Source organism: Podarcis pityusensis (assembly GCF_964106645.2).
Source record: "Podarcis pityusensis genome assembly, chromosome: 15".
NCBI classification, from domain to species: Eukaryota; Metazoa; Chordata; class Lepidosauria; order Squamata; family Lacertidae; genus Podarcis; species Podarcis pityusensis.
In genome coordinates, this window is record NC_138040.1 from 5366011 (window position 1) to 5389188 (window position 23178).

The window sequence follows — 23178 nt, forward strand, 5'->3', positions numbered from 1 at the left end:
CCCAGGTCGCACCGCTCACCAGCCTGCTTCGTATCCTCCTTGGGTGTTTTTGTCTGGCTGGAATGTCTCCTTGAATTCTGATAATGCCTCTCACATGTCTGGATGTAGGATAGAGTAGGGTGTGTCTAGAAACTAGGTGGCATTTACATTTGTTGCACCACTCATTTTTGCCTTTGTCCACCTCTAGCATGTGGCACTTGGGAGGTTGCCCAGAAGAAAATGTGGTCCTTGGGTTGATAACAGTTCCTCACCTGGCCTGAGTGGTTAGGCAGTAGCTGTGAGGAGGAGAAGGGCCAAAGGCCTCTGGAGGAGCTTAGCAGTGCCCCCGTCCTGCAGTGTGACTAATGATAGGTAAAGGTAAAGGTACCCCTGCCTGTACGGGCCAGTCGTGTCCGACTCTAGGGTTGTGCGCCCATCTCACTTAAGAGGCTGGGGGCCAGCGCTGTCTGGAGACACTTCTGGGTCATGTGGCCAGCGTGACGAAGCTGCTCTGGCGAGCCAGCACCAGCACAGCACACGGAAACGCCGTTTGACTAATGATAGGGGCCCAATAATGCCAGCAGTGATGCTCATATATGAATCACTGGTGATGGGGGCACTTCCTGACTGGAAAGACCAGGGATTCATGCAGATAGACAAGAAACCCAACATCCTCTGATGGCCAAGTTAATCCTACTCCTTCTGCAGCTGTATCAGGAACAACTCATTTATCCAGCCACATGCAGAGCCAGGGCTGAATTACCCCCAGATACTCAGCAGAGGCTTTTTAAAAAAGAGGCAAAGACAGAGCAGGGCATCATCCAGGGCGGCGGAAGCCAGATCTATGGGTGGTGAGTTCTTAGAGCTCCGGGGAGTCTATGCAGTTCTTTTGTGTGTGTTCCATGAAGTGTTCTCTCACCACGTGTTGTTTGGGAGTGACTGTTGCCTTTTTTGATGGGGGCTATTCCTGGAGAAAATTCGCAGAGATTAAAGAGACTCTGAGAATTTCCCATTTATTTGCATGGTTGCGATTTTGAAAGAAAGGGAAAGAGATTGGGGATAGAACAAAAATTTTGGAAACCCAATATTTTAGTGGTTTCTTGTGTAGACACATAGACAATTCTTTTTCTCACCACCTGGGACATGCTAAGCCTATAGTGCTGAGCCAAAGAGCAAATATGATTATTTTTTTAAAAAAAAGATTTTTATTTTATTTTTCACAAAAGAAGAAAAAAATAGGTCAATTTCCCATCCGCTACAAAGCTGAGGAAGCGTTAAAAGATTTGTGGGTTTGGATGTGTTTCCTTTTCGCTTTGTGACTTAAGATGCCTTGTCCTTTCATTATGTGAAGTAGGTAAATATATTTTGAATCCTGGAAGAACCTTACCTGTCTCTATTAAAAACACAAAATGAAACTAAAAGGACCTCGTAGAGATATTGAGACTTAAGAGGAGCTTGCAGGGCCACTGAGAGGCAGGTACAGGGAATACCAGGCCCACAGCCACTGACGCACACAGATTCTGAAGTTACATTTTTAAAAGAGCAAGTCTCTAGCCCTGCTAGAAAGTAAGTTCCGAAGGAAAATATGAAGGTTTCTTTCTAAGCAACTTCTGTGTGATGAAACAGATTGGCTGCTCCTGCCTGCCTGTTTTTTCTATAGCCAATAAGTGAAGTCAGAGTTGTGCTTGGCAAGTGAGCTCTTTGGACACAAGGCTGCAGTAATTGCTGGGGTCCTAAAGAGCTGCTGTTTCCCCCTCCCCTTTAGTGCACTTATCTTACTTCTGCTTCATTTTTTAGGTCCATATAATTTTTGTTGTTTGCCTTTCCTCTAGCAACCAGGATGCATCATTCCTGGGGTGGGTTCATCTGAGATGCCACAGAAGTTACTCTCTGTGGATACTACTGCATAGTAAATGTGTATGGATGTTAAATAACCCCGCACCAAAAAAAGGCAAATGAAAAATGTGAAAACTTTGCAAAGAGGCTTAGGCTCAGGCACTCATTAAGAATTCACTGTATAGTTAACTTAGAGTGCAATGGTACTACTCAGAAGTAAATCTCTTTGTGTTTAATGGGGTTTACTTCCAGGTATGCAGGTACAGGTATGTGAGCACCTGGCTATTGGCCACTTGCGACCTGGTGAAGATGCCTGGGTGCCAGAATGGTGCCTGACGTCTCCACCATCTGGAGTTGCGTGCCTGGGGATCCTTGGATCTTGGCTGTTTTCACACACTAGCAACACCATCTTGTAGAATTCTATCCATTTTATTTTATCTGCACAATCAGAATGAATGATTCTGGCCCCCAAATGGCAACTAGGCATTCCGTTTTAGCGACTGTAAACCTGGTGCCTAGCTTATATATCTGAGCTTCTAACACTGGGCAGTTGGCCGTGACCAGGGATACTGTGCCACAGGTGGTTCAGAGCTGGAAGCAGAAGGGCTGTAACTCTGGGACAGAGCACCTGCCTTGCATGTAGAAGTTCCCAGGTTCAATCCCTGGCAGCTTCTCCAAGGAGGGCTGGGAAAGGCTTCCTGCCTGAAATTCTGGCAAGCTGCTGCTAGTCTGTGTGGACAGTGCTGGGCTAGATTCACCAATGATCTGACTCTGTATAAAGCAACTTTATAGATTCTTTGTAGCCCACAGCCTCCACCGACACCACCGAAATGACCTCGGCACAAAAATATAAACAAGATCCTTTCACCACAGAGATTTATTTAAGATCACATGCATTTTTGGATAAGATAGGAGGAGTTCCAAGGAACAATGCTATAATAGTTCAACGAGAAGGATTTCCCACTGGAGTTAATCAGATGAAGTACATTTCTAAAATACATGGAATCATCAGAGATCCTCCTTCCCAAGGACAAAAGAAAAGAGAAGATACTTCCTTTGCTTGTAATACTCCTGGTATCAATTTAAAATCTTGCCGGGTGGAGGGATGAAGAAACAAGATCAGTATTGCAAAAAAACCAGTGTCCCCTTTGGAGCTTGTCCTCCAATAATCCAGTAATCAATCTGTCACTGTTTCATACATTTGCAAAGTGTTGCATGCTGACAGCCTCAATTTATATGGGCCTCATTCTTCAGAATTATGACGCCATTTCCCAAATAGGGGTAGCAGCTTTAATTGTTACAAAATGAAGGCTAGCAGTAAATTTAGGTTTAGAGACGCGAGTCTCCTTTTGACAAGGGTAGGTAAGCCTGTGGCTCTCTGGACATTGCCGGACTACAATTCCCATCATCCCTGATCACTGACTGTGCTGGCTGGGGCAGATGGAAGTTAAAGTCCCACAACAGCTGCTGGGCCACAGATGTTTCCCTCATCTGAGGTTTACGGATGATGCGCGGAGTGGGGAAGCAGATTATGGTTACAAGAACATAAAAGTTGCTTAAAATACTTATTCGAAACAGCCATTTCCCTGTACTAGAAAAGCCATTAGGATTAAAAGAGGAGAGTCTCGTTTATATATTGCACGGTGCAGAAAATCAGAAATTTGTTCATACAGTTCTGGAAGTGCGGAAAGCGGACGTGGCGTTGGTTAGGGTGACAAGAACCACCCAGCATCGGAGCCAGCCACTGGGGTAAATGCACATCAAGAGTTTATCCAGCGCATCATGCCGTTGGCCTGCAGGATTATTGTTATTTTGCTTCTGGAACGCCGGGAGTTGTTTACGGGAAGCCTGTCGGGAAGAGGCTCAATGGCTGGCTCTCGTTGGTTGGGAGAGGCGACCGGTATCCGTCGAAGGTGCGTGGAATGCTTCCGCTGGTGGAGCCCGAGCTATTGCTGAGTGTCTCGATGCTTCCTTCTCGCTGTAGCTCTGTAGTGGGGAGAGAAAAGGTGGCACCACTCTGGTCAGTGCTTCAGGTAAAAAGAGAGAGGACAGACATTAGAAGGCCATGGAGGGGCTTACGAGGGTGTGTGTAACTATATGGTTGGGCTTGGTTTACATTCACCCGTCTGGGGTACAAGGTAGGTTTGTATGTGGTGTGTCCCCTCCCCCATTTTTGGAGATATGAATAACTTCAAACACTCCCCCCCCCAGCCACCTCCCATGGCCAGTCCAGGTTTATTTGTACATTTGTTACATTTATATTCCTCCAAGGAGCTGAAGTGTGCATGGTTCTCCCTTCTCTGTTTTATTCCTACAAAAGCTGAAGAGGCCAGAGACCATCTTGGCTGTGAGTCCTGGGAGATCTGCTCCCTTCCTTGCAGGCTTTTCCCACCTGGCGAGGGAGGGTGGGGCCTGGACTGACTCCAACTACAAAAGGTGAGGTTGCTGAACAGACTCTTAGGCCAGGGTGTTTGGGTTTCTTTGTTGAGCACTGCTGGCTTTTTTGTATTTTTATTTTAGATTTTGTTGTGATTTATGTGGGAATTGTTCAGTTTGGTTTTGTATTTTTTAATGATTCATTTATCGATTTTGACTACTTTTGCCATGTTGTGGTTATGTATTTGTTTCATGTTGTAAGCCGCCTTGAGCATGGTTTGAACTGTGGAAGGCAGCGTACAGATAAAATTACGCATGCATGTAATTTTATTCTCCCATGAGTTCAGGGATTGCAAAACTGCAGTGTAGCTCTGCAATGAGTAGCATATTCCGCACTAATGCTGGTCTTATCCTGTCTGATTTGGCTCCTTTTATCTCCCCCTCGCACACAGCTGGCTCTGGTTAAACATCTCGCGTCACTCCACGGGTCGCCGTCAGCAGGGAGACGGAATGTGGGCAACAGCTCCGCCCAAACATTGCTTTTTTGGCTTCTGAACTCCTTACAAGGTTCCCTGTCTCTTCCTTTAAAGAAAAAAAACAACCCCAACAACCTAGTATTGATTTTCATGCCAATGTTGCATGTCTTTTTTTCTTTTTTAACAGAAAGAAGGAAAAAGCAAGGTTGGGAACAGGGAAGCATATGTTAATATTTGCTGAATCCTGCTTGTCTGTGAAGATGGATGAGTGACCTGCTTGCCAAAGCAGAGAGAAGCTCTTTGGGGTGAGGAAGAGGTGACCTGAGGGGCAGCAGAAGCTGGTCCATTAGGGCAAATGGGGCAGTGCCTGCCCTCAGCCAGCCCCTTCTTCCTGCCTTCTTTCTTACAACCAGCCCAGGGGATGGCACTGGCTGATACTTCCCTTAGTCTTGGTTTTGCCCTTCTATGGAGGAGGATGGGGACAAAGCTATATCCAGTTGGCTCCGCCTGCCATCTGCACTTGCTTCCCCCATCTCTGGCTCCACCTACTGTTGGCCTCCCAGTCTCCTGCCTTACCAGTCCTAAAGGGCACCAGCTGCCACTGCTGAAGGGCAGAAATGTTAGGATACATTTCAGGGGATGAAGCAGTAGCTCAGTAGCAGAGTTTCAGCCCCCTTCCTTAAGATGACACATGGAAAGCCCCAAGTTCATCCCTGGCGTTTCCAGGTTGGGCTCAGAAAGGCTCTGGTCTGAAACCACAGAGGTCATAGAATTAGATGAGGACATCTGGTCTAACCCACTCATGGCAAGAACCTTGCAATGACAGCCTGCCTGCAGGGTGGCCCTTCAACTGTTGCTTCGTCCCTCCAGAGGACAGTGTGCTACCTCCTGAGGCAGCCTGCTTTGCTGTCAAACTGCTTTCATTGGTAGGAAGTTTCTCCTAATGCACGGATAGTGTTGGACTATAAGTCCCATGAGTCCCAGCCAGCATGGTAATTGGAAAGGGATGATGGGAGCCGTGGTCTGAATATTTATCCAAAGACTGCTTCTCTGCCATTTCCAGTCATAACGTCTAGTCTTGCCCTCTGGGGCAAGAAAGAGCCATTTTTCTCCATCTGCTGTGTGGCAGACCCTCTGATACTTGGAGCCTGCTGTTGTGTTTTCCCTTGTCCTTCTGTACGCCAGGCTAAATAGGTCCACCTCTTCCAACCATTTTTCTTCTTGGTTTTGAGACCCCCCTCATTTTCCTGGTCCCTCCTCCTTTGGGCACACTCACCAGTGCCCAGAATGAGCATGGGACTCCTGATCCACCCACCCCAGCACTGAAGGTGCCAACGGTGCCCCACCTACATGTCAGGGCTAGAGCACCTGTAATCCCCCCTCCAGACATTGTTGGACATTGATTCCCACTGGCCCTAGACAGCATGGCCAATGGTCAGGCTCTCACAGGATGTTGTGATGGCCACCAACTTGGATAGCTTTGAAAAAGTGGGTGAGACAAATTCATGGTGGATAAGACTATCAGTGTCTGCTAGCCATTATGGCTGTATATTACCTCCAGTGTCAGAGGCAATACCGGTTGCTGGGAATCACAAGGGGGAGGGTTGCTATTGCGTTCCAGTTCTGCTTGAGGGCTTCCCATTGGGGCACTTGGTTGGCCATTGTGAGAACAGGATGGTGGACTAGATGGGCCTTTGGCCTGATCCAGCTGCAGGCTAAGTTCCAATGATGGGAGCTGTAGTCCAGCAACATCTGGGGGGCAGCAGGTTCCCCGCCAGTAATCCAGGAAGCTCACAAGTTGTGATAGCCACCACCTGCTGGGAACCCTCAGAAGCAGCTTCCCATCTTTCTGCCCTCCTTATTCCAGCATTGTGTGTCAGGCAGCCTCTTGCGTTGAGGATCCCTCCACTTTTGCCCTGGCTAAGTACCCTTTGCCTTTCCTGTTCAACAGCTGGTGCGCATGCCTCTCCATCAACCTCTTTTGACCTGTTTCCTCCCACAGTTCTGTAGATGACAAGCTTAATTCCCCGCCCCCAGTAAGTATTTTTGGCACAGGCAGATCAATACCAAGAGCTCTTAGTAACTGCCACGGGACACCCAACCAAAGCAAGAAAGCGTGAAAAAGAGACATTTAAAGAGAGAGAGAGACAGAACAACCATCCCACCTCCACTTTCAAGGTGAGAATGATTGTGAACCGCAGCACCAGCGCAGTGGAAGCCTCATCACCCCAAGAGCAGCCAGTTAAGCAGTCGGCGCAGCAGAAGTTTGACATGCTTGAAACTCAGTTGAACCAAATATTGGGGGGAAACACAAGGGACAGTCAATGAGGCAGGAAGTTAAATATTATGAGCAGGTGGTTAAGGAAAGCTAAGCGCAAATATATATGGGTGAAGAGTTCCCGCAAGAAATTTTTTCCAGTCAAAATTCATTGCACCAACTCTAAATTCTCACCAGGTGAAATCAGCTGACAAATCACGATGGACTGTCCTATGGCATAATGAGATGGGAATGAGGCAGTAGAGTCTCAGGGCAGCAGACTGGACTGTACCACTTTTGACTGGCAGGTGGGAGAATCATGTTTGCGAGTAACAGCAGCACATCTGCTGCTATGATAGGCAGGGTGAGTTTGGGTGGTGGTGGTGGTACAAAGACCCTCTAGGGATTGGGGGTTGGTCTAGGACCAGGGAGGTGCAGGTTGAGCTCCTCAGTCAGCCATGAAGCTCACTGGCTGACGTGGAGTTAATCACCGTCTTTCTCAGCCTAAATAAAAAAAATCCTTCCAGTAGCACCTTTAAGACCAACTAAGTTAGTTCTTGGTATGAGCTTTCGTGTGCAAGCACACTTCTTCAGATACACTGAAACAGAAGTTGCCAGATCCTTCTATATAGTGAGAAGGTGGGGAGGGGTATTACTCAGAAGGGTGGTGGTGAACTCTCATTCCCACCACCCTTCTGAGTAATACCCCTCCCCACCTTCTCACTATATAGAAGGATCTGGCAACTTCTGTTTCAGTGTATCTGAAGAAGTGTGCTTGCACACGAAAGCTCATACCAAGAACTAACTTAGTTGGTCTTAAAGGTGCTACTGGAAGGATTTTTTTTATTTTGACTATGGCAGACCAACACGGCTACCTATCTGTTTCTCAGCCTAGCTACAGATTCTTGAATCTGTTCTCACAGGATGGCTTTGAAAGGATATTAAGAGAAGGGTGGAAGAGAAGGCTGTTGATGAGACATCATCATGAGAGGTCTGCTATAGAGGGGCTGCTTTCCCTCCTGGGGAACAATCTGGGGGCCGCTTGCCAGTAATTGGTGGGGCCTGAGGCAAAAGTGGCTGGATCCGTAACTGTGACACTTATTTTTCACAGCAGGCTACATTCCAAGCCATGCTAAAGCCAGAGGTTTTACATCCTACCGTGCTGTCCTCCTTTAAAGAACAGGAGAGACCAATGCCAATCACCATGCGCCTATCACCTGCCTTACATGTGCAGTAGCTTCATTGTAGCCCTGAACATATCCCAAAAGTTGGACTACCAGAAGCCCGTAGGACCCTCAGAACCAGAAAGAGACGGGGAAGGAGAGAGCAAGCGGTTGAAGAGATTGGGAACATCCACCTGGAGTCGTTCTAGGCACAGTGGAACTTGCCTGCGTCGCCTCTCTGGAAATTATTGAAGTGGGATGGCGATACTTACCTTACTTTGACGGGCATCTTTTGACTTCGTGGATGGAAGAGAGCACTGGATGTGGCTGGATGTTTGCGTTTTTGTTTTAAAAAACAGGAATTACCTTCTCAACCTTACAGGTGGTCCTGCTACATTTGGGCTGAGGTGTTTGGGAGTGGTTGCGTTTGGATGCGGCGATGGTTGCAGTGCCTGTTCTGTGGATAAACAGAGTGCTGTGTTCATTTGGAGGGGGGGACTATGACATTTTTTCTAAAGAAACCCCAAAGCAGTAAAGATGTTTAGAGAAGGTGAAATTTGCTGCAAGTTTGGAGATTTGGTTATTTGTCATTAAGGAGTGGGACTTGGAGTACTGAGTTTGCTCTGTGATAAATAAATAAATATTTGCAGCCCTAATAAGAGCTGGTGTGGTATAGCGGTGTGTCAGACTAGTCCAGGGGTGACCAACCTTTTTGGATTACTGGGCACATTTTGAATTTTGAGGGAGCGCTGAGGATGCCGCTCACAAAATGGTTGCCACAGAGAGCATGGTATAACACAAAATTAGAGAGACAACAATCCCTGACAACCTTATGCTTATCATGGAAAGTCAGCTATGCCTGTTGGTCCTGATTATAGAGTTGTACACACAAATGCAGTTGCTGTCAAATAACAGGGAGCATTCCTCAGTGCCAGGGGAAATGTACAAGGTACACAATTCTCATTGTACAAAAATTGCTTAACTTTTTAAAAACGAAAGCTCAGAGTCTGGGGCATCTGGGTTGGTGATCTCTGGGTTGGTGACCCAGCCTACAGAGACTGGTGTTCAAATCCTCACTCCCTGGGCGACATTGGGCTAGTCACTGTCTCTCAGTTTGACCTACCTACAGGGTTGTTGTAAGGATAAAATGGGGAGTGGGGGAGCACCAGGTATACCAGCTTGAATAAGCACCTTAGAAGAAAGATGGGCTACAACAGCAGCAGCAGCAGCAACAACAACAGCAACATTAATATTTTAGGCATTTATATCCCCCTTTCAAAGCACTTCATCTAGGCTGGGGTGGGGAAGCTTTTTCAGCCTGAAGGTCACATTCCTTTCTGGGCAGCTACCCAGAGTTCCCATGCCATTGGTGGATGGGGCCAGGTGCAAAATTGGGTGGAGCGATGAGTAAATTTTACAGTGGGTTAGTTTCTGCGCATGCTCCTCTCTCTCGACCCTCCACCCAGGCAAGCAAGAGGCATTAATAGAGTTAAAATACACATCTCAGCCAGGCAAAGAAGCACAGAGAGGGTGCAGGAGGGCTAGTGAGGGATGTGGCTTGCAGAGATGGTGTGGGGTATGGGGAGAGTCTCGAGGGCCAGACAGAAAGGCTTGGAGGACCATGTTTGGTTGGTGGTGTTGAGGGGACCAGGGTGGGGAAGATTGGTAGAAAATGCCTTGTTAGCTGGAAGAAGGTAGAAAATACCGAGTTAGTCTGACATGCTATAAGGGCCAGGGATGAGGGACCTGTGGCTCTCCAGATGTTCTCAGGCTCCATTCTCAATGGCCAGCAGTCAGGGATTATCATTATTTTACCAATTTATATGATGACAGTTGCAGTCCAGCAAAATCCGTAGGGCCAGAAGTTCTGCATCCCTGTACTAAGCCAACCCCTGTGTCCTTGCATTAGTCTCCCTGGGTAAGTGGAGAAAGAACCTTAAATTGGCGGCTGGGACAGAGTCTGAGAACAGCTGGATATAACCAATTTTCATTCGCCTTTGCTTTTAGGATCTTCTTGGAACATGGAGTTGCCATCAGTCATTATCTTTTGTCTGACTGAGACCCAGAAGCCATCAAAGGACTCAACGGAAATCTTAAAAGGAAAGAAGGCCCCGGCTGGCTTTGCTTAAACCTGAAACCATTTTTATACGGGACATTAATCCGGGGCCTGCTCAGAAACTCTATGTAGTCCTCCGTTGCCTGGAACACTCATAAATTGTTCTGCCTCTCCCCACTTTCTCTCTCCCCCCTTTCTGTCTTTCTCTCTTTCTTTCTCTCTCAACTGTGGAATCTGCTCTCTGGTGTATTAGCCCTCCTAATGGTTTTTCCTTTCCCCGACAGAAGGAATTGCTGAGCAGAAGATTCAAGAAATATCCTACTTGGGAATGAAGAGGGAGGATACTGGGGGACGGGGAGAAAGGGACTTGCTCCAAAAGCTGTTCTGTCCCTCTTTGTGCCACCCGCCCTACCAGGGTTGCACCATTTCCTGCAGAGGCGCAGGGTGGACGAAATGATACAATGACAGTCGGGGCCGATGTGTTGGCGGCGGGGGAAGCAGAGCGGCGGCAGGCACAACTTCGGATCCCAGGATTCTCCTTCCTCCTCTCCACCTGTCACGACGCATTAGGCTCAAGCGTGCCCGGCTTGCTGAAGGAGTGACCCCAGACTGAATGGGAGAGCGCTGGTGGAAAGAACTAATTGTAGCCTCGTTTTCACACGTCAGTCACTTTTCACAGCGCTGGGCTTTCTGAAGCTCGACTAATGTTCCTCCCCCCCTTCAAATCCCTGTGCTGAATTACGCTGAGATGCACCCTGACGATGGCGTTTCTAAAAGGAACAAGACCTCCAATGGTGGCAGGAGTGGGGACAATGGGAAGTGGCGCCTGCTGGCCTGGTGAGCTTATCCACCCGTCCACCCTGCTCTTCCTAGAAGTTCAGGCACCATTCAGGTCATTCATTCGAGTCACATACTGCCCTGTGCACAAGCCTTAGGGTGGCTTATGACTAAATCAGATAAGATTAAAAGAATACATGTGTGAACCCCCACACCCTTAAATTAACAACACAACTCATAACAAGCCACCAAACTGCAATTTACTCATCTAACTAAGCCATTTGTCCAATTAGGTTTCCTGCAAATTCTAGCTGGAAAGTGTGTCTTAACCAGTCACCTTAAACTATGAAGAGGTGGGGCCAGGCATACCTCAGTAGGGAGTGAGTTTCACAGGCGAGGAACCACCACTGAAAAGTCCCTTCCTTGGCACCTTAAACCATGCTTACTTGAGTATAAGGACAGCCAAGAGGGCCTCATCTCTCAACACACTGGCAGGTTGATACGAGATTATGGGAGGAAAGGTTCAGGGGAATCTTTAAGGAAATCCATAACTCCCTGATTTCTGCCCCTCCCTGTGATTTTAGACAAATTATGTCCCTCCTATAGCCTTCTAAAACATTAATTGAGGAAGCCAAGGCACCATCTGACTCCACTCTTACTCAGATACTCAGCTCAGGGTAGAGTGAATTGATTCATCCTCACAGCAGCCCTATAAACAGAATACTTTGTTAAGCCCATCCACAAAGACTAGAAACTTTAGTTTTTCTCTCCTGAAACAGAATAAAGTGGTACCTTGGCTTAAGAACAGCTTAGTTTATGAACAACTTGGATTAAGAACACTGCAAACCTGGAAGTAGGTGTTTTGGTTTGTGAACTTTGCCTTGGAAGCAGAACATGTTTCGCTTCCTGTTGAGTGTGTTCCATTTGTAAATTGAGTCCCCTGCTGCTTTGGGAAAGCACGCCTTGGTTTAAGAACGCTTTAAGAATGGACTTCCGGAACGAATTAAGTTCGTAAACCAAGGTACTACTGTAGATGAGACTCACAGAACACCAAAGGCTGCACCCAATGTCAAATCCTTCATTGGTTTGTGTGGGAACGATCACATAATTATGGGATGCACAAAAGCCCGCATGAATACTGAAGCAAGGAGCAGGTTTGTCACCAAATTTTGGCTGACTTTTATCTCAGATACAACATTTAAAAAACATTTTGCACACCACTGAGTATCAATGCTCCGTTAAGATAAATGAGCCATGTATGGAGAAGCAAGGAAACCATACAGTTTGACAGATACCCAAATAGACCACAACAGGGATTTCAGATGAGAGAGTTTTCCACCCAACCCCCTTCCTTTGACAAAAATAGATTTAGTTCGGGATTTATTTATTTTTTAAAGGCTTTTGTGGTTTTTCCCCCTTTTTTGTTAACAGAGCACTGATGATTTGGTCTGTCAAAGCTTTAGTCTTCAGCCCTTTGGAACTTCTCCAAGTTTGACTCGGCACAATTTCTGGAAGGTTAAAAGTACACTAGATAAAGGAGCAAGTGTTTTAGAGAAACAATTCCCTCCACAATAGGCACGACAATCCCATTTATGTCGCTGTGTGCTTTGGGGGAAAGGGAGTTGTTTCCTGCTTCTCGGCGTTTACATCGCACATCTCTTTGCACAATCAGCAGAACCCTTTTACATGGGCAACGTCAGACCTGGAGGAAAATGGAGCCCACTATGTGGCCCTCAAAACCCTCCCTGGACCCCATCCTGGCCCTGCTCCGTGCCCTCCTTGAGAGTTTCTGCCTGATGGCCTGAGTCCTTGGACTGGGATCAGGCCTGATGTTTGCATGGCTGGAATGTAACCTGTACAAAGTACGACTCACATTGGTTGCTCTGGCCACTTTTGCTACTGACTTGTGTCCCCTGCCTGCACGTTACTCTTGAGTCAGCCACTGGGCTGACAAAGGTTCCCCACCCCCTGCCCTGCAGACCTGAACCAGAAATGGGAATCTGTGGCCCTTCAACTCCCATAACCCCTAGGCAGTACATCCCATGGGTGCAATGGCCCAACTACCTCTCAGGACCACAGGTTTGCCATCCCTGCCCATAACAGTTGGGAAGCAGGGCCTCTCGGGGACTATTTCCTCTCTTTTAAGCTCTCCAGTCTGCTTTGAGATCCTTGTGATTCTGCTGCTGAAAGATGTTGGGAATAAGAAAAGATCCTTTCAATGGAGTGTTATGGAACAGTCCCATCCCACCGAGGTGTGTTTCTCCTTTACCTTATTGCCTGCTTTTAAGCAACTACTTAAGACAGTGTAATTTCAGCTTCTCTTGGCATTAAGTGATCTATATGTGCGCGCACACATACCCGTGCCAGTATATCAATGCAAGAAATAAATAACAATGAAAAGTAAGATTATTGTTAATAATTTATAAATTAGTTCTGGGCAAGACTTGATCACTTGTGATCCTTTGAAAACTCTGCTGCCAACCGTAAAAAGTGTTCCGGCAAGCAGAAGTACTTTATAGAAACATCAGATGGAGCCCCGCTGGATCCGGCCAATGGCCCATCTAGTTCAGTATCCTGTTCTCCCAGTGGCCAACCAGATGCTTATGGAAATCTCACAAGCAGGACTTGAACACAAGAGCACAGCCCAGCATGCGACTCCCAGCATCTGGCATTCGGAGGCATACTGCCTCCCATGGTGTCTTTACTGCTGTGTCAACCCAACTGTCTAGGGAAAATGGGAGAAAAGCTGGCTCGTAGGCACAAAGTTCCTAAATCAGGCAATTACATCATGGTCTGAGCTTCATTTGACCGATATGCTGACTAAGGGATTTCAGACACACTTTAACCTCAAAATTTTAGCAACTCCTTTCATGTGTAAGACCTGGCCTCCCTCCTCCCACACTTTTCCAATTTTGAGGTTATTTGTGTTTCTGGATCCTTTAACGAGCATCTAGTTTTAGCAAGTAAGACATGGAGAATAAGTTACCTACTGGAAAATACTAATGGGAGCAGAAGCCCAACGATGACACCATCAGCCTGACCGAGGGGTAAACCTCCAGGACTGGGCCATTTCAGGCTGTGCGTGGCAAAGAATGTCATATTTTTATAGCACCAGGGATGGTGACCTCAGGTCTGGGTGCTGAGAGTGACTCCCCTCCCTGGCCTCACTATCTTGCCCAGGCCAAGCCAAGTGAATGAAGAAATGTGGTATGCAACAACAGCAGCAAGAATACTCATCGCAAAGTATTGGAAGACACAAGAGCTACCCACACTGGAGGAATGGCAGATGAAATTGATGGACTATATGGAATTGGCGGAAATGACTGGCAGAATCCGTGACCAGGGAGAAGAGTCGGTGGAAGAAGATTGGAAGAAATTTAAAGATTACCTACAGAAATATTGCAAAATTAAAGAATGTTAGAGAGATGATGGATTAAAATTAAGTGGTTTCTAGCTGTACAGGCTTTAAAGTTATATACAGATCAAGATTAAGGATTAGGATTAAAAAGGTTAAAAGAATGGAAAATTGGCTATTAATAGGTAAAAATTTAATGTTATGTTATATTAAGATTAAGGATTGGGATTAAAAAGGAGGGAAAGGAATTGCTGGACAAACAAACTGAATTGGAATACAAAAGAGGGAGGTATGAGGAGGTCCAGGAAATAAGTAAATCTAAAAGTAGTGATGAAAAGATGGAATTGTTTTTAACTGTTTTTTCTTTTTTCTTTCTTTCTGTATTTTGTATTGTGTATTTTTCTTTTTACTTTTAAATTCTTTTTTTATTGAGGTGTCTCTTTTCATGAGAAACTTTAATAAATATCATTTTTTAAAAAAAATGTGGTCTGTGGGCTGTAAAGCCTTTCCCCATTTTATAAGCTTTACCACTTTAAAAAAATCCCTTACATGTAGCAAAATAATAAATTGAGGAGAGGGCTATGCTCAGCCATTCCCATGTGCTCTTTTTATAAATGCAGAGGTGGTTTTTTTAAAGGGGGGGGCGCAGACTGATGTAGTCAAGACTGCTCATGTTTCAGCCCTTCCAGGCCTTGGAAGATGAGGTCTCTTCAAGTGACGGGGAGCAGGACCCTCTAGCAGAGCTCCATATAGACTCTGAAGGGCCACTGAAACTGGACCCTTCTGCTCAGGGCTAAAGGTCCCCACACCAGGGGCCTGGATGCCTGATCATCTCTCAGACACTTGTCCCACAGAGTAGAGGAGTCAGGGAGCAGCTTAGGTCCAGCTAGCTTTATGTGAGGCTCCTCGGGAGGAGAAGGAAGTGTATGGAAGCACCTGCCTGGATCAGGGCCTGGCAGGCAGCCAGGAAGGGAACGGAGCCCTAAACTCCCAATATAAACTCTGCCCGAGCTGCTTCACTGCTGAAGCAACAGCTCTCTGTCTGTCCGAAGCTCCAGTCTGCATGAAGTGGGTTGGGTTGGGGGTGACATGGTTGCCTGATGTTTCAACTATCCATCTGACACCCATCAAAAGGCCGTAGTCAGTTGACGCTCTGCAACCCCTTGAGGACACTGCCAGTCAAACAGCTGAACCACAGACCGTAACATACTCGCAAGCTGTGAAAAAACTGACCTTATGAGAAGCTTTGAGGAGTTAATGAAAAACCAAGAACATTCCTTTCTCCGCATCCCATGTTTGAGCAATTAGACTCATTTTGAGAGCTGCCCAGGATCACAGAGCTGAGTTAACATCAGCAACCGTTAAAAACAGCCTCCTTTGCAAACAGTACCCCCCACCCTGTAATTGATTTCCAAAGAAAAGAAGGTCATCCAATAGGAACAAATTTGGATTGCCTCCCTGCGCCCTGTCCAGTGTGGTGTTCTCCGACTGATATCATCTAGGAAATGTGACAGGCGAAGGGCTGTAGCTTAGAGGCGGAACATCTGCTTTGCATGCATGAAGTCCCAGGTTCAATCCCCAGCATTTCCAGGTAGGGCTGGGAATATCCCTTGTTTGAAACCCTGGAGAGGCACTGTAGGCAATAGCGAGCTTAAAATGAGCTGAAATGCCCTCCTCCCCACACATTCAGGACTTGCAAAGGCACTCACAAAAGTCAGCAGATATAGAGGGCCTTCAGGTCACACCATCTGCATACCCACTAAAACCTCCCACCCTGAATCCTGGGAACTGCAGTTACATAGCTACAATTCCCAGTACCCTTACAAACTACAGTTCTCAAGATTCTTTGAGGTGGAGGAGGAAAATGTGCTTTTAATGTATGCTGGGGATGCAACCAGCCAGGAAGCTAGACGATAAAGTTATCATGCCTCTTAAACCAGAAGAGGCGGGAAATGCCTGACCTTACCCAGTCACAATTAAGTCCAGTGCCTCCTATTGACTAAGCTGTAGAATGGCACAATCCACACACACTTTTGCTCAGCCCTAAGTTTGTTTGTATTGGTTGGAAGGAAGAAATGCTTCTGTAAGGCAAGGAGAGGGGAGTACACATACATAGAACCCAACTCTGGATGCCTCACATCTCGTGGCCTGCAAATTTTCAGTGAAGTCAAGCTATGTTGAGCCACTGCTAACTCCCCGCAGAACAAAAGCGCTTAGAAAGCCATTATATGCAATAACTGTTAAATGATGAGACACTGTTTACTCAGATCGTCAGATAAATTCTCACTCGCAGGAGGTTGGCCTGGGTGTCCCGAGAGTCATCTGGTTTTTATTTGCAATGTAAAATGTAATTAGCAGCAGTAAGACAAGCAGAAGAATCCAATAAAAGGGGGCTTTGCTCTTAACAGGTCCAAGAGTGACCATTTCTTCCCATATATGTTAATGAAGAAAAGTACAATTTTTTCATATACTCCTCCACCTGCGTGCAAAGGAGAGAGGACAACAATTTTCAGAAATGGTAACATGACCTCTTTTGACTTGAGGTAAACACACACAAACCTCCAGAGAATCCTGGTAAGAATAAAATCTCAGCAAATCTGAGGAGCCCTGGCTAAGACACCAACTCTGATGTCATTTTTGTTCCCAAGCAAAAACTAAGAAAGCTTCTCCATGTGGGGACCTAGCAGTTGATTTTTTTGGTGGCGGCCCCAAAATCCACATAGGAACATTGGAAGCTGACTTAAGCGGAATCAGACTCCTGGTCCACGAAGGTAGTATTGCTTACACTGACTGGCAGCAGCTATCTTGGATTTCAGACGGGGGCACATTCCCAGTCCTACCGGTGGATGTGCGGAACTGAAGTTGGGGCATCTGCATGCAAGAGAGATGTTCTGCCGCTGAGGTGGGGCCCTTCCCTGGACACCTCTGTGCTACTTGCTCCAGAGCTCTCTGACCCCTGTGAAGAAAGGTTATAACATTCGGAGCCACCAACTTGGATGGTTTCAAAAGAACACTAGATGAATGCGTGGAGGACTGAACTATCGGAGGCAATATGCCTCTGAATAGCAGTTGCTGGAAATTGTAAGTGGGGAGAGTACAGTTGTGCTCAGGTCCTGCTCATGGGTTTCCCATTGGGGCATCTGTGAGACCAGGATGCTGGGCTAGAAGGGGTTTGGGCCTGATCCAGCAGGGCTGTTATAGTCAGTGCTGGCAGTGGACAGACGGTCCCTTCATTCTGATTCAATCCAATTTCATCTCCTCTATGCTTTCCAATCTGTTCCCTTCCTCAAAGAGGGACGGCAAATCTAGAAATGGGCTTCCACTCAGCTTTTATCGTCCCTATCGATCCCTCTCCCGCCTTCTGGAGAGTGCATTGCTCTTGCCTCAGGTTATGTGGGTGTGTTGTGTGTGCCAGCAAGAGAAGGGTTAAGGAAATGTTTATCACAAGGCTGGCTTCAGAGTTGAAAGTAATGTGATCAGTAATGAATTTTGTGTTACATTAGGTTGTATAAATGGACAGACAAGCGCAGACACCAAGTGGCCAGGAGTCAGGGCTAATTTAATGAGGCTAAAATAGAGACAGCACCAATTAGACGCCGGGCCAGCTCAGTGCTCCTGCAGGGACTGCAAATGAATAGGTACAAATCAAATTACTGACTAATAGAAGCAGTACAAGAGAGGGCAGTCAATGCTAAATGCATTAGGGTCTTGTGACCTCTCTGCTCTGAACAACAGAATCCCAAATTTGACTTTAAAAATAAAATAAAAAGGGGGGTGGGGAGGGTGGAGAGAGAAAGAATAATAATAATCAAAGAAACTCTTGTTTGCTTAAAAACACACACGCCAAGAGCATTGGTTGCAAAATGCTGGAAAATATTTAAACGTCGGCCATTTTGCGTGAGCAAGGAGTGTTTTCCCTGGGGAGCGAAACATTTTTAAAGGCTCCATCGAAGTCGGGTGTCCCTTTCCACAATCGCTGGCTAGTTCTATAGAAAGGGTGTCTGGGATTCCTGGGCACAGGAAAGTGAATGCCACAAGTTGCACTCAAGGATGTACAGGGCTTGGCTACTGCAAATGCTTGGAAAATAGGAAGCATTGATTCCCATGAATGTTGCAGAAGCAGACAGCGATGGGCTGGAAGTCGCCCAGCACAGGAGAATGGGCTGCACCAGAAAGCAGCTGTGCAGGAGCAAGAGAAGGAAGGCTATGATGCAGCCCAACACCTTACGGGGTTTCTTTTTTAAGATGGCTTCAGTGGATGTGATTTGAAGTGTACCTTCCCTTAACTATGGAAGGAAAGTGGCAGAGATGGGGGAGAAATTTGGTTAGTTTACATTTGCACATGAATCCATGTTATTCCTGAAAAAAATGTACAAACCGAACGTGGCTATTCCGTGCCCAGGAGTTAGGTGGGCAACCCAGGTTTGCTGTCTGGGGACACGGGTGGATTCCAACCCGTCACCAAGGACCCAACTGGCTTCTGTGACAATGAATGTTCATTGAGCAAGATGGACCGGGGTCTGACAGTATAAGACAGCTGCCATTCCATCCTGATCCATCAGTTTAAATTTCGGTATTTCAGTATTTTAGTATAGACACACTTTTTTTTTTAAGCAAAGCAGATATTTAAATATGTATGTTATCTTAAAGCACACATTTCAAAATGTATTTTATCTGAACACCTGCATTTTCAAATGCATTTTGGTGCACTTTTTGAGCTGAGACCTGTAGCACAAAACGCTGCGAAGTGCAAGATCAGAAGGAGAATTTTGCACCAGCAGGTGCAGATTGGGTAGGTTTGCTTCAAGATGCAGAGCCAACGAAGCTTTCCTCCATCCCTGCCTCTTAATCTATAGTTGGATCAACTTCCCCTCTGGAAATATTTTTAGCGCCACTGTTGTCGTCTCCGGGCCAAGCTCAGAATGCAGACGGGGCTCTGGCGAGGTCCAGCTCCCTTGCTCAAAAGCGTGTGCATGTTTAACCTTCGACGGAAGTTTGGGAGAGGAAATGGCTCATTGAGCTGCCTACATTGGGAGCAAGCCGCTGTTCCTCCCCCCCCAAGGAGGCTTAAAAATGGCCCGTCGCCAAGATTCCAGAGATTTGGAAGTCATTCCAGAGCAACAACAAAAACAAAAAAATGTAAAAATATTCAGTTGTTGGCAATGGTACTGCAGCGAGGAGTGACCGGTTTCCTTTCGGAAAGCTTACAGGGAGTCGTATTAAATACACGCTTCCTCACCTCGGCGCTGCAAAGGGACAAATAAAATGCGAAGCCAGTTTTTTTTTACTGTCTTGTATAAAAAAAAGCTCTAATGGACTTTGCAGGATGAAAATAGTTTAGAGCTGGATGGTGGCAGGTACATGCATTCCTGCACTTCCAAGACGTAAAAGCAGACATGGGGACGTGATGGAATGGGAGGGAGATGAAACAAGGGGCTAAGGCAACCTCCAAACGAATGCCAAAAGCCCATTCAGAGGAATAAGATGCTGACAGAGGAAAGCCAAAGTTAAAGACATTCAGAATACAGGCATCCGGATGCTGTAATTCCCAAGCTGTATGCCAGAGCACATGAGTCTGCCACAAGACATGCATCTGTAGAGTAAGACCAGCCTCTTGTAATCCATCTTAGAGAGGATGCCTGTTGCCTCTCTGGATTTCATGCTCTCCCCGGATCAATCATTCCCCTGTCAAGATGGCCCCCTGCATGATCCACTGCTCTGGTTCTGCACGCTTCCCATCCTGCTCTGCTGGGGGCAGGCAGTTCCAAAAGAAATGGGAGACCCAGAGCAGAATCATTTGCCCATTGCGTCTCTGCACAAAGTCATGGCTCCAACCAAATCAGGGACATCCGGATCTTGGAAATGCATAAATCAAACGCTGCCAGAACTAAGCCGCAGATGTGCCACTGGAAACAAAGCTGTAACATGGAGCAGGAAACCATTTTGGCAAACAAAAAGGACTTTGCCTGGCACTGCAACAACATCAAAGTCAGTGCCAGGTAAGATCCTCTCGGAAGGGCATTTTGCCCTTAATGGGGAAGATGGCGGCAAAGAATCAGCAGAATCTCTAAAACTGGCAGAGGGGAGCAGTCCCAGCTCCGGGACGCCCTCTACGAGCCCCCATCCCTGGGCGAGTCTCCACATCTCCCCCACTGTCTTTGATGAGGACGCGGGTGGTGCTGTGGTCTAAACCACTGAGCCTCTTGAACTTGCTGATTGGAAGGTTGGTGGTTCGAATCTCCGCAATGGAGTGAGCTCCTGTTGCTCTGTCCCATCTCCTGCCAACCTAGCAGTTCGAAAGCACACCAGTGCAAGTAAATAAATAGGTACTGCTGTGGCAGGGAGGTAAACGGCGTTTTCATGTAGTCTGGTTTCTGTCACGGTGTTCTGTTGCGCCAGAAGCGGTTTAGTCCTTCTGGCCACATGAGCCGGAAAGCTGTCTGTGGACAAAGCCAGTTCCCTCGGCCTGAAAGTGAGATGAGGGCCACAACCCCAGAGTCTCCTTTGACTGGACTTAACCATCCAGGGGTCCTTTACCTTTACCTCTTTGATGCCACCTGCTTGCTTGCCCAGTGAAGAGCCAGCGAGTAAGTAGACGGTGGCATCTCCTCCTCCTCCTCCTCTGCCCCACCACTGTTGTCTGGGCCAGAGTAAGAGGCAGGAGAACAACCAAGCAGGTGGCAATGGGGAGGAGCAGCTGGTCCCCTGTGGGCGTGTGAGCCCCTGGCAGATGCCTGATCACAGCAACCCTTGATGCCAACCCTGTGGAGAGGGAAGCTGAGAGAAGGGGCAGACAAATCCTTCTACTTTCACCCCCTTTGAGTTTCTCACATGCTCAGTGTTATGGGACTGGTCTGTTCCATTTCCACGTTAATCAACAACAAAAAATTCCCAGGGGAAAAAAATCTGCATGAAAATTCACATTTAGATAAGTAGCCTTGATCAATTTTTTTCTAAAAATGTGCATTTCATTTTAATATCAAAGCGTGCAGTGAAATGAACATTTTGACACGTCTGCTGAGGAAAGAGGTGCACCAGAACATCCAAGTTCCGATTCCTGCTCCATCCCTAGCTGAAAAAAATCCACATTTGTAGAATGTAGGCATTCTAGGCAGCTCAATACAAAAGTATCTGTGTTTGGACTGGGTTTTCATTTCTACCTCCGAGCTGAAAAATAAACGCCACTGTCTGTGCATACTTCTATTGGGGCTGTATCTCTTGGACGACTGTTTATGAAGGACGGACTTGGATTTAGATAGACCCAAAGCTGTCCGGATCGTTCGATTATGGGGCCAAAAGGCCATTTCCCTGAGCATAGCCAAACTGTACGACCGGCTCTATTGCTGAAGCCACATTGAAAATAGATTCCTCTTTTCTCTCCTTTTTCTGCTACTCTGATCGGGTTCCTTTTCCGCTTGCTGCCTGATAGCTATTTCTGTCAAGTCAGAGAAAGCTTCAAGTGGAAAAGACCCTTTTGGCCATCGAGGTAAATGTCCCCAGCCAGCTCTTCCTGCCATGCCTTTAAGCAATTTTTAGCAGATGGCTCCAAGCTGATTTTTTATGCTGACTAGTGTAAGTATCTCTTACAGAAACCTTTGAAAAACAACCCCCCATCCTATCTTTCTAAGTATAGGAAAACCTTTATTTAATTTTTAAATTGAAAGGTAGGTCTGTTCAACCAAGCAAAATCTTTTTTGCTTGATTCACTGCCAGTCTTTTAACTGTTTAATTCACCAATGAACTACTTCAATGTAAAAACCTTTGCCAAAGGCCCATCTTGTCTAGCATCCTTTTATCACAGGGACCAGCCAGCTGCCCGTGGGAATCCTGCAAGCAGGACCTGAGTGCAACAGCATTTGCGATTCCCAGCAGCTGCCATTCAGAGGCACACTGCCTCCGACAGTGCAGGGGGAACAGAGCAGCAATGGGCGAAAGGGCCTGCTGATGACTACAAGAATAGAAGAAGAAGAGGCTGATGGATCAAGTCAGGGGCATGAAGTCCAGCATTCTGTTCTCACATGGCTAACCACATGCTAGAGGCTTTCTGTTAACACACATCCTCCCCCCTGTAGACACAGGGGAGAACACACATACTTCAGAGGAGGGCTGGGGAGCCTGAGGCCCTCCAGATGTTGTTGGACTCCAGCTTCCATCAGCCCTAAGACAGCATGGTCAATGGCCAGGGATGATGGGAGTTGCAGTCCACCAACATCCTCTATTAAAGCAAATTCCCTGCTCTGCAGTTTCTATGGAGGGACAAAACCCATCTTCGTTTTTACGTGCTGACAGAGAAGACAAGCCAGCCAAACAGAAAACCAGGGTGGGTTCTGTGTTGTATCTAATGTTCACCATGGCGCGGGAGGAATCGATATTATTTAATCACACTCCACTTTTAGTTGTTGCTCCTTTCCTTTGGGAAGAGAAGACTCCCTGGAAAAGACCCTGATGTTGGGAAAGATGGAGGGCACAAGGAGAAGGGGACGACAGAGGACGAGATGGCTGGACAGTGTTCTCGAAGCTACCAGCATGAGTTTGACCAAACTGCGGGAGGCAGTGGAAGACAGGAGTGCCTGGCGTGCTCTGGTCCATGGGGTCACGAAGAATCGGACATGACTAAACGACTAAACAACAACAACAACCTTTCCTTTGGAGGAGACAACACTGGAAGCATAAGAGCGCCTTGTGGGGCGGGGAGGCACAGAAGCAAGCAAGTCGGCAAGGTGTCTTGGCTGCGAAGCAACATCAACACCCTGCTATCCTAAACCAGCTTCTCCTGAGATAACTCTCTGTCACTCTCTGAGAAGAGTTAAAATTGAGCCACTTTAGCCATGCTGTTAGAGGGCTGTGATCCATGGTACAGTCCAAGGTGGCTTTAGGCAAAGAGCAACCTAATTGTCCATTAG

The 23178-nt window shown here is 46.8% G+C and overlaps 1 protein-coding gene and 1 long non-coding RNA gene across 7 annotated transcripts in view; one reads left to right on the plus strand and one right to left on the minus strand.

The window, feature by feature from the left end:
* LOC308464136 overlaps positions 1-13324 on the plus strand; it is a 46951-nt gene extending 33627 nt beyond the window's left edge. Inside the window, exons 1-7 of one of the 6 annotated variants that reach the window (XR_013979860.1) lie at positions 3708-3848; positions 4136-4758; positions 4855-7245; positions 8036-8296; positions 10095-10195; positions 10428-10980; positions 12352-13324. This is a non-coding gene — a long non-coding RNA (uncharacterized lncRNA). Of the gene's footprint in view, positions 1-2618; positions 3849-4135; positions 4759-4854; positions 7246-8035; positions 8297-10094; positions 10196-10427 lie in introns of those variants that run through there. The other 5 variants (XR_013979862.1, XR_013979858.1, XR_013979859.1 and 2 more) reach the window with 5 other exon arrangements.
* The window catches only part of BCAS3 (BCAS3 microtubule associated cell migration factor), a 476692-nt gene continuing 456188 nt past the window's right edge, over positions 2675-23178 (minus strand). Inside the window, exon 25 of the mRNA XM_080983313.1 lies at positions 2675-3801. Within this exon, the coding sequence (XP_080839439.1) occupies positions 3653-3801 (149 nt within the window). The 3' untranslated portion in view covers positions 2675-3652. The remainder of the gene's footprint in view (positions 3802-23178) is intronic.